The sequence below is a fragment of the Apostichopus japonicus genome, chromosome 16 (assembly GCF_037975245.1).
Source record: "Apostichopus japonicus isolate 1M-3 chromosome 16, ASM3797524v1, whole genome shotgun sequence".
In the NCBI taxonomy this organism is placed as follows: Eukaryota; Metazoa; Echinodermata; class Holothuroidea; order Aspidochirotida; family Stichopodidae; genus Apostichopus; species Apostichopus japonicus.
The window spans coordinates 40,815,605-40,827,449 of NC_092576.1; the positions used below are offsets into that span (position 1 = coordinate 40,815,605).

Here is an 11,845-nt window from a genome sequence, read left to right on the forward strand (position 1 = left end):
CAGAGCACTCGTATTGTTAGTACGAGCAGTATGAAATAACATGTTTCTATCAGATCAAGGTTAGGAACTGTTTGTACTGTCCGAACGAGTGCTTTGAAGCATGACACGGGAGGACAGTTTAGAAAGGTAATAGCATTAGGAAATTGTCCCAACTGGCTGATAAAGGTTAGGAACTGTTCATACTGTCAGTACTAGTGCTTTAAAGCATGATTTGAGAGGACAGCATAGAGTGGTATTAGCATTTGAATCAGATAAGGGTTAGGAACTGTTAATACTGTCAGTACTAGTGCTTTGAAGCATGATAGGAATACTGTAGGATTCATAGGAATACAGGAATATAACAGTATTTATAGGAACACTGTAGTACAGCATAGTATAGTATTAGCATTAGAATCAGATAAGGGTTAGGAACTGTTCATACTGTCAGTACGAGTGCTTTGAAGCATGATAGGGAAAACAGTATAGAGTGGTATGAGCATTAGAATCAGATTTCATTAAGAACTGTTCATACTGTCAGTACGAGAGCATGATATGAGAGGACAGTATCGAGTGGTATTAGCACTAGAATCAGATAAAGGTAAGGAACTGTTCATACTGTCAGTAAGAGGGCTTTAAAGCATCATGTGGGAGGACAGTATAGCAGGCACAAAATTATCCACTTCCTCCATGGTCATGAATATTCATTAAATGTTAATTTATTGAAGGATATGTATGAGAAGGGAGTCTGTTCTTCTTTGTTCATGACAATGAACTCCCCTCTGAACACTAAGGTTATTTGTTGTTTTTCTGTCTGCATTTATTTATGTTTAGCTTTATTTGACTTCAGTTATTGTGTATATTTATTTGCATTTGTTTGTATTTATTTTACTTATATGTATGTATGTATTTATTTATATTTATTTATTTTGCAGGACAAGCTGCTCCTGATGACTGTCCAATATCAAAGAGTAATACAGTTGATCCTTATCCTGTAAGAATTTTTTAATTCTTTATTTTCTTAGAATCATTTATTAAATAGTATTAACTCTAAAAATATGACTCCTCATTGATCAAACTTCATATATCTTCATGATCCATATTTTTTTCATTATTTCATTATGAACATTAAACTCTCCATTGTACTGTGTAAAAGCAAAATTTTAAAAATTCGTAAAAATTAAACGGTCAATTAATAAGTGGGTGTTATGAACAAACAGAATGCAATGTTTTGGGAGAAATTTCTTTTTTCCAATGTATGTATGTATTTATGTATTTAAGATCCTCCTGCAAGCAGGAACTAGCGAATAAGCCTCATTGGCTTATCAAAGCCGCAAGCTGACCGAAGTCAGTCCCTTACATTCATATTTAACGTCCATCATTATGAATTGTCAATTGTCAACAACTCTGTAACTGGACGACATACATTAATCTTGGAGTGACTCGAACCGGGGACCTTATGATTGATAGGCACCGGCGTTAACCACTGAGCTAACACTCCACTTGTACATGTACCTGAAAACATTTTATTGCAAAGTAGATGTTTGTGTTTGCTTGTCCTACTTTCCGGTTAGTCCGAACAAAGATTGCTACTGTTCAAATAGGAAACACAATTCTGATCTTTCTCACTCAGTGCTCGTTAATCAGCGGAAAATAAGTGTCTGCCATGTTCTCGATATATGTTTCATTTTACATTAACAATAAACGACGTGCGCAAAACAGGGAGGAAGTTTGTAATTTTATCTTGATATTTTATCACTATTATGAGTGAATAATATGATTCAAGCTATGAAATTTGCATTGTCATTTGAATAGATCACTTTTAGACTTGATAAAGTCTTCATCTGACAAGCATCTATATAATACATCGGAGAAGATGTTAATTAGATTTGTTTTTGCCATTACTACACCTTCAGTAACCATGGAGATTATACATTATAAGACTTGATCAAGTCTTCATGACAAGCATCTATAATACATAAGACAAAGATGATAGTTAGATGTGTCTCCCATGACTACACCTTCAGTAACCATGGAGATTATACATTATAAGACTTAATCAAGTCTTCATGACAAGCATCTATAATACATAAGACAAGAAGATGATGGTTAGATGTGTCTCCCATGACTACACCTTCAGTAACCATGGAGATTATACATTATAAGACTTGATCAAGTCTTCATGACAAGCATCTATAATACATAAGACAAGAAGATGATAGTTAGATGTGTCTCCCATGACTACACCTTCAGTAACCATGGAGATTATACATTATAAGACTTGATCAAGTCTTCATGACAAGCATCTATAATACATAAGACAAGAAGATGATAGTTAGATGTGTCTCCCATGACTACACCTTCAGTAACCATGGAGATTATACATTATAAGACTTGATCAAGTCTTCATGACAAGCATCTATAATACATAAGACAAGAAGATGATAGTTAGATGTGTCTCCCATGACTACACCTTCAGTAACCATGGAGATTATACATTATAAGACTTGATCAAGTCTTCATGACAAGCATCTATAATACATAAGACAAGAAGATGATAGTTAGATGTGTCTCCCATGACTACACCTTCAGTAACCATGGAGATTATACATTATAAAACTTGATCAAGTCTTCATGACAAGCATCTATAATACATAAGACAAAGATGATAGTTAGATGTGTCTCCCATGACTACACCTTCAGTAACCATGGAGATTATACATTATAAGACTTGATCAAGTCTTCATGACAAGCATCTATAATACATAAGACAAGAAGATGATAGTTAGATGTGTCTCCCATGACTACACCTTCAGTAACCATGGAGATTATACATTATAAGACTTGATCAAGTCTTCATGACAAGCATCTATAATACATAAGACAAAGATGATAGTTAGATGTGTCTCCCATGACTACACCTTCAGTAACCATGGAGATTATACATTATAAGACTTGATCAAGTCTTCATGACAAGCATCTATAATACATAAGACAAGAAGATGATAGTTAGATGTGTCTTCCATGACTACACCTTCAGTAACCATGGAGATTATACATTATAAGACTTGATCAAGTCTTCATGACAAGCATCTATAATACATAAGACAAGAAGATGATAGTTAGATGTGTCTCCCATGACTACACCTTCAGTAACCATGGAGATTATACATTATAAGACTTGATCAAGTCTTCATGACAAGCATCTATAATACATAAGACAAAGATGATAGTTAGATGTGTCTCCCATGACTACACCTTCAGTAACCATGGAGATTATACATTATAAGACTTGATCAAGTCTTCATGACAAGCATCTATAATACATAAGACAAGAAGATGATAGTTAGATGTGTCTTCCATGACTACACCTTCAGTAACCATGGAGATTATACATTATAAGACTTGATCAAGTCTTCATGACAAGCATCTATAATACATAAGACAAGAAGATGATAGTTAGATGTGTCTCCCATGACTACACCTTCAGTAACCATGGAGATTATACATTATAAGACTTGATCAAGTCTTCATGACAAGCATCTATAATACATAAGAGAACATGTCAGTTAGATTTGTTTCGCCATGACTACACCTTCAGTAACCATGGAGATTATACATTTTTAGACTTGATCAAGTCTTCATGACAAGCATCTATAATACATAAGACAAGATGTTAATTGGATTTGTTTCACCATTGCTACACCTTCAGTAACCATGGAGATTATACATTTTTTTTCCACAGACTCTCAAGGACAAGAAACAGCAGAAGAAAAAAGTCAAAAAGGTGAATGCAGTTTTTCTCATTCTCATTCTCTTTATTTTTTTTATATATTTTACAATTTAATTTAAAGTGGTTATATATTTTTTGGTGTCCCGAATGTGAAAACAATTGAGTCACTCCTATCGACCTTGCAAAATTGTGAGGGGTACCGCGGATTTCAAAGTCGGCAATGACTATAACGTGGACCGCAAAGTCGTTAATTACTCATATTACGGTTAGATTCATCCAACACGGCAACATACACAAATATTGTACTCAAAGCTGAAGCCAATTGAATTAATCAGGTCACACATCTGGAGTCTATACATGCTAAGTTCTTCAATACCGCCCTTATTTCCTTTTCAAGAGACAATTTTATACTGTAGTTTTGATTTAATAAATTACAGTAGTTATTTTTGGTTTGCTGTATCAACTTGGATTCCCTGTCTATTGTGGTTTTGAAATATTAATTGTTCAAGGTCAAATTTATTTTTCATTTTGTCATACAAAACTCAAGAACAAGTAATAATTAATAAAACTGAGGAATGATGATATGTGATCAACACTAACAGATACAGTGCTTGTTAATTAAAGCTAGTGATCAGTTGGGTGTGCAAGGAAAGGAAAAACTAGGTTTATATATGATAAAAAAAATTTTTTACCATCTACATAAATGCAGGTCACATGTCTATGTAACAGGTGTTGGTATTGCTACTGTCAATAAAGCATAGTGTTTAGACTCTTTTGAAAAGCTAGCAGAGAATTATTTGATTTATTTGTAGAACAAAGTTTGTGCCAGATGTTGTAAAAATAATTATTAAGCTGTAATTTACCATGAACAGTGTTATGGCGGGTCACACATGTTGATGGGGGGGGGGGAGGGTTGGTGAAGGGAGGAGGGTTGGTGAAGGGAGGAGGGTTGGTGAAGGGGAGGGGTTAGTGAAGGGGGAGGGGTAGTGAAGGGGGAGTGGGTTAGTGAAGAGGGAGGGGGTTAGTGAAGGGGGAGGGTTTGTAAAGGGGAGGGGAGAATTGGATCTGACAAGATGTATGCAATGCAACAGTAGTAAGATAGACATACCACCAGTATTAAAAGGAGTGGAGATGTTTTCTAACATGCACCACCACCCTATCCCCCCCCATCCCCTCACCCCTTGCAATACCCAAAACTCATGTTATTTTATAACAATGTTATTTCAGATGAAGAAAACGAAAATTAAACCAGGCAAGCCGAAGGGACATCTCCGGGACCTTCAGATCGAGGACTTGAAATTTAACGAATCAGGGGTACCGCCATTTATCGAACAATGCACCCACTTTATTGAGAGAGAAGGTAACAAAATGAAGGTGTTCTTATTTTCAGTTCTAAGCATTTCCATTACAATCATTCTGTTTTGCAATTGGTCAATTGCACCATCCATAGCCTAACATGTTAACCATATGGGAAATTGAATCCTAAGCATAAATTTGTAGACATGTAAAAACTATAGACTTGAGATGTTGATAAACCAATGAGGTCTGTTATTGTTTGAAGTACATCTGTTCTTTGATTTTACTACATAGCCAATAATTTATGTTAAGATGACAGATATGTCAGTAATCTTTCCACAAACTTTCCAAGGAACCCTAAAGAAACCTGTTAAAAACAGATTATGTGATAAATTGAACCTTGTAGCTTAGCAAAGCTTACTTTGCAAAAAAACCCACCCCAAAACAGGTCGTACTATCTTGGCATTAGTAAGAGGGAAAACTTTGTTGTTGAAATCGTTATCATTGAAAATGGAGGAGGAAGGATATGTAATGAATGTGCCCCCCTCTCGCCCTCCCCTATTTCCTCCTTTTTCTCCCTCTCCTCCTCTCTTACCCTCCCTCTTCCCCCTTCTCTTTCTCTCTTCCCCCTACTCCCTTTCCCATTCTCTCCCTCCCCGCTACTCTCTCCACCCCTCTCTCTTCCCCCCTTCACTCTTCCCCCCACCTCTCTCTCTTCCCCCATGCTATTTCCCTCCCCCACTTCTTTATAGTTTGTTGTCATGGAAACATAATTCATTCACATTGGTCTTTACCCACAGGTATTACATCAGAGGGTATTTATAGGATGCCCGGAAAGACGCAAGACATTGATGAGATCTTGACACACTTTGATCAAGGTTAGTTTTGCAAGAGCAGTGGCATAGCCAGAGGGGAGGGGGGGGGGGGTGGGCAGGGGCAGAAATTTCAGGGGAAAAGTGGGGACGGACCAATAAAGCAGAAAGATAAGCATTTGTTATAGTACAAGCCGTTACTAGGTACTTGCTACTGGGGGCATGGGAACAGAGATGTGTGTGTTTGTCCCGTCTCAAGACGAAACATGCCTAAGCGACTGCTCGCAAGTTGGTGGAGACAAAGACGTTATCCTATCTTACAGGTCTCAACAAATAGTTTCAAAAGTACTTGGCGACTGTGACTAAAATTCTACTCGCCAAGACGTAAAATTCACTCACCACTATGATTGCTGTTCAAGTTTCCATAGTACAGATCTACAACATCAATACTTTCTGTTAAGAAAGGTTAGGCACTTAGGCAGATACACGGTGCTACGGAATTGCAAAAATTATGTTTCTGTGCAGTATGAAATTTTAACTTTTTCCACCAAAAGTGAGTTTTGAACAAAGCAAAACATGTCGCAGAATCATAAATAAGCAGCTAGGTCTACTGCAGTGTCTCAAACAATTAAAAAATAAGATAGCCTAGCTTCTGTTACATTAGGGCTCCGCTATTACTAGGCATGTACTAAACAGTAGCTAGGTGTCTGCGAGTCCTAAGCCTATGCAGTACCTCACTGCTACTTTGAAATGCTGATCATTCGATTTACACTATGTGTAACCAGTTACCTACAAGTGTAACCAGTTACCTACAAGTGTAACCAGTTACCTACATGTGTAACCAGTTACCAACATGTGTAACCACTAACATTCATGTGTAACCAGTTACCTACACGGGTATCAGTTACCTATATGTGTAAGGTATGTAACCAGCTACCTACATGTGTAACCACTTCACCTTCATGAGTAACCGCTTCACTTTCATGTATAAACCACACACACATTTGTATTTTCTTCTCAGATCCAGACTTTGTGCTAGAAAGTATGAATTATACCATCAACGCCACAGCTTCTGCCATCAAGCAATTCTTTACCAGACTTCCAGAGCCGATCCTGCCGTACGACGTACAGCACGAACTCATTGAGAGATACAGCCGTAAGAACCTCTTGTCATGCTCACTTGTTGGTTGAATGTTTAAATGGTGCCTGGTGGAAAAAACAAACTTGATCTGTCTCTGTATTTAGAATAGATATCGAATTTATGAGGAAGTTTGTGAACGTTGAATACGTGCATAGAGAGTGCCTGGGAAAGCAAATTCCTACTCGCTGCATTGAGAGGTAAACTAAATGAAGGAAATTTCTACCTTTTGTGTTTGAATGTTCAGGGTTTGTGTTAAAGCTAGATATAATACCCTTAATAATACCCGTAAGGGTATTTAATAATAATTATAAGGGTATATAATAATAATAATAATAATATTACCCTTAACCCATTGGTTTCTCCTTGTATGAGCCCCACACTGTCTCATGTGATAATCTGTTTGAGTTTGTAGCTTTGAGGGGTGAAGACTTTGTAAAGTGACTCATTATTATTTTGTCTTCTGTTGGTTTTTGTTTTCCTACAGAGATTGACACAGACACATTCTGTGATGAACTGTACTCTGCAATCCACAGTATTACACCACAGAGACTCAGCATCCTGAAGTATATGATGTTACATTTAGAAAGGTAAGTAGACTTAAGGCTATTGGTTAATATGATGGACATGATGGGGCTAGATGGGGAGGGGTAGGGGGGAGGGGTAGGGGGAGTGTTCTGTGATGAACTGTACTCTGCAATCCACAGTATTACACCACAGAGACTCAGCATCTTGAAGTATATGATGTTATATTTAGAAAGGTAAGTAGACTTAAGGCTATTGGTTAAAATGATGGACATGATGGGGTTAGGTGGGGAGGGGCAGGGGTAGGGGGAGGAGGAGTGTTCTGTGATGAACTGTACTCTGCAATCCACAGTATCACACCACAGAGACTAAGCATCCTGAAGTATATGATGTTACATTTAGAAAGGTAAGTAGACTTCAGGCTATCGGTTAAAATGATGGACATGATGGGGTTTGGTGGGGAGGGGCAGGGGTAGGGGGTGGAGGAGTGTTCTGTGATGAACTGTACTCTGCAATCCACAGTATCACACCACAGAGACTCAGCATCCTGAAGTATATGATGAGTAAGATGGAGGGTGGAAGCGGGGAAAGGGGGGCAGGTTGATAAGATGGGAGTAAGGTGGAGTGGGGGAGGGGGGTAGGTTGATTAGATGGGAGTAAGATGGGTGGAAGTGGGGGAGAGGGAGGGGGATGGTTGATGAGATGGGAGTAAGATGGAGGGTGGAAGCGGGGAAAGGGGGGCAGGTTGATAAGATGGGAGTAAGGTGGAGGGTGGGAGTGGGGGGAGGGGGGTAGGTTGATTAGATGGGAGTAAGATGGAGGTTGGGAGTGGGGGGAGGGGGGTGGTTGATAAGATGGGAGTAAGATGGAGGTTGGGAGTGGAGGGAGGGGGGCAGGTTGATAAGATGGGAGTAAGATGGAGGTTGGGAGTGGGGGGAGGGGGGTAGGTTGATACGATGGGAGTAAGATGGAGGTTGGGAGTGGGGGGAGGGGGGTAGGTTGATAAGATGGGAGTAAGATGGAGGTTGGGAGTGGAGGGAGGGGGGTAGGTTGATAAGATGGGAGTAAGATGGAGGTTGGGAGTGGGGGGAGGGGGGTAGGTTGATACGATGGGAGTAAGATGGAGGTTGGGAGTGGGGGGAGGGGGTGGTTGATAAGATGGGAGTAAGATGGAGGGTGGAAGTGGGGGAGGGGGTGGTTGATAAGATGGGAGTAAGATGGAGGTTGGGAGTGGGGGGAGGGGGGTAGGTTGATAAGATGGGAGTAAGATGGAGGTTGGGAGTGGGGGGAGGGAGGGGGTGGTTGATGAGATGGGAGTAAGATGTCGGGTGGAAGTGGGGGAGTGGGTTTGTTGATTGGAAGTTGCAATCTGTTGGACCTTGCTATTTTGGTGGTTATTAATCAACCATTTTCTTTTCCTTTTAGGATAATGCAACAGAGCGAACAAAACAAGATGACCTCCGACAACATTTCCACCTGTTGGTGGCCGTCCATGTTGCACCCTCGGAGTCAGTCTTTCGATGATCTGGCCATTGAGGCTCAGCTGGCCAACATCTTCAGGCTGCTCATCGAGAGAACAGACTTCTTCTTCGGAGAAGCGGTACAGGAGGAAGAGATGGTGGAGGATGGAGATACCCAGGCTCTCCTCTCCAATCAGATGGAAGGCATGGGCGAAGAACTGCGATAGGTCAAAGGTCACCAGTGGAGCACCGCAGAGGAAGGAACGTGTCTGCCAACTGTGGGTATATGATGGTGTAGTGGAGCTAATGTGCCGTGCATGTGTATGAGTACCCTGGTGTGATGTCACTGGATGATGAATATGCAAGAGCATGTTGCTATAGCGACAAGAGGTCAGCTGGATAATTTTGCATGTCTTCACATCTAGATTCATGTTCATGACCAACATGAAGAGAGGCTTGATGAGTAGAGAGAAGAGTGAATACCGAAAGGTCATAAGTTCAAACACGATGAACTTCAAAAGTGAATTTACTATCCGCTGATAAAGGGTCACGACAGATGTTATAGGCCGTGAAATGTAAAGGTCAAAGGTTATCTACATTGATCATACACATACAACATTTCGAAAATGTGATAATAGTCTCGGGTAAGCTGTGTTGATATGCAATTGTGGTCTTGACTTTATGAACTCTCTCTTCAGGGTCAAAGGTCAAAACTTAGGTGAAATTACTATAGTTTTCTCTTTGATAATCTGAACCTTGTGGATCAGTCGTTAGTTCAATCTCAAGGAACTCTATCGCTAAGCAAAATTAGAAATGAAATGTCTCCCTCTATGGCAAGGAAATGAAAAAAAGAAAATGTTGATGCTTGAATTTTAGCTAGTCGACATATTTCAAAAGTTTCTGGGAGGATTTGGTCAGTATTTTTGAAAAGTCCTACAAAGAATGTTCATGGTTTTTCACTATTCAGATGGTGCTGGGCAAGCCATTTGTAGTATATCTGAGCCACACTTTCAACATTTTCTCAAAGTCAGTAGTGAAACGGGTCACATTTCAAACATTTCCCATTTCTTTATTTACAAGCTGTTTTGTGTGAGATGTTAAAGCAACAAAATTTTATTTTAAAGCATGGAAGTTATTATTTCATTTCATTTTAGTCTACCTGTGAGAGTTTTTTCTTAAAAAAATTATATAAAACATCAAGGTGAAAAGTTTGATGCCTGAAATCACTGCCTTTTTATTTATTGGCAGTGAGCTGTTTATTTGGAATTGTACAGTATTCAATAGGCAGTAGAAGTGGCATTTTAACTCATTAACAAGAAAAATTCAGAATTAAACTTAAAAGAATGGTAAAAACGAACTAGAGAAACTTTTTGTTTAAATTTTTTTTTTAAACCTTTTTGTTAACATTGGCTAGCAGTTTGTATGGTTTCATAACTATTTAGGACATACAGCTAATGAATTTTCACGCTAAAAGGCAAATAATAATAATAATAATAATGGCAAATTTAGAATAACTAACCGAGTGAGTGGACTGCTAGTTTATTAATAAAACAATGCTAGATTGAGTCAAAACATATTTTCAGCCATTTTGAAATTTGGTATTCTGTAGCAGATACCAGAACCTATGTCTCAGGCTTCATAAAACAGATGCAAAGGAATGATTTAAGAATTGCCACTCCGGTAAAGTTGTAAAATGTCAAACCGTTTTGAGTTAATGGATAAGGAATGTTTCAGTCACTCGTAGGTATCGTTGTCACAGTAACGCAGTCTGTTAAATCATTGTTCAGTGAGAGTTTGTGAGTAGATCCTTGGTCAGTGTGCTATCCTTCATACTTGATACCTACTTGGGATGATTAACATTCTCCAATGATGAATATGCATGAGCTGCTTGGGGTCATTGACCTGTATAACTTGAATTGAGACATGGCTCTAGATACCCTACGTGTCCGTAAGGCAAAAGTGGGTCGCAAAATGTTTTTTGGTAGGTTATGTGTGGGACTTTCAGGATGTAATAAGCAGCAGTTATTTTTACGACGCTTTAAGCGACCACAAATGTGTCAGAAACCTGTACAAAAGGAATTAAGACACCAAGCTTAAGACAATACCGCAGAGTGGGTCGCCAACATTTTTGGGTAGGTTTTGTGGGGGACTTTCAGGATGTCAGAGAGGTTAGCGTAAAGAGTCTCTTTGTAGTTCACATTGATCATTTTTTGGGCTCCCACAGTGTTTGAAACTTGTGTGGTTCCAATTAGGTTAACAATTGCATTCTCCACCCTCTCCTGAAACCCTGTTCTCAAAACTTTATCACAGTTAGCCTAGTCAATTTGGAAGCCAGGGATAATGTTGTTATTGCATGGCAAAATGATAATCAAAATATTACCTCTTTGGCCTTATGTGTGTCTATATGTGTAGAAGCAGCAGCTGAACGTAAAACGGTGATTTTTTTTGCAACTACAAAATTCCATTCGCGGACCTTCACTTTTAAGTTAAGAAAGGACTTGTAGTAATACTGTGAATCCTACGGAGTAAATAATACCCACTGATATCAACATGAGGGGGGCAGTTGGGGGGTGGGGTGGTGGGAGGTTACCTTCAATATAATGACCTTGGATTCCCTGGCTAAAGAATATGGTCACTTTAACCCTGATTACGTTACCTGTGACTAACTTGCTACCTTGGACGATGGTATCATTGAAAGTGGTTTGGATGGAGAAGTCAAGTGATAAAGTACTAAGCTCACATAAAGTGTGACTGTGAATAGATTGACAGTATGCCTTACACAATAAGCACTGATCCATGTTGTGGATATTGCTGTCTTTGTTTTTTTCTATGTAATTTTTCAATATTTGCGTCCTTTGTTGAGTATACGAGTGTTTCGATCGTCTCGGTTCTGTTTCAGTAAAAA

The 11,845-nt window shown here is 39.0% G+C and overlaps 1 protein-coding gene across 16 annotated transcripts in view; it reads left to right on the plus strand.

The window, feature by feature from the left end:
- The window catches only part of LOC139983748 (rho GTPase-activating protein 5-like), a 127,158-nt gene extending 115,665 nt beyond the window's left edge, over window positions 1-11,493 (plus strand). For all 16 annotated transcript variants that reach the window (XM_071997480.1, XM_071997475.1, XM_071997483.1 and 13 more), the window contains 7 exons: window positions 912-970; window positions 3,722-3,763; window positions 4,937-5,069; window positions 5,806-5,883; window positions 6,839-6,973; window positions 7,443-7,545; window positions 8,906-11,493. In XM_071997480.1, the coding sequence (XP_071853581.1) occupies window positions 912-970; window positions 3,722-3,763; window positions 4,937-5,069; window positions 5,806-5,883; window positions 6,839-6,973; window positions 7,443-7,545; window positions 8,906-9,167 (812 nt within the window). In that variant the 3' untranslated portion in view covers window positions 9,168-11,493. The remainder of the gene's footprint in view (window positions 1-911; window positions 971-3,721; window positions 3,764-4,936; window positions 5,070-5,805; window positions 5,884-6,838; window positions 6,974-7,442; window positions 7,546-8,905) is intronic.
- The last annotated feature ends 352 nt before the right edge of the window (window positions 11,494-11,845 follow it).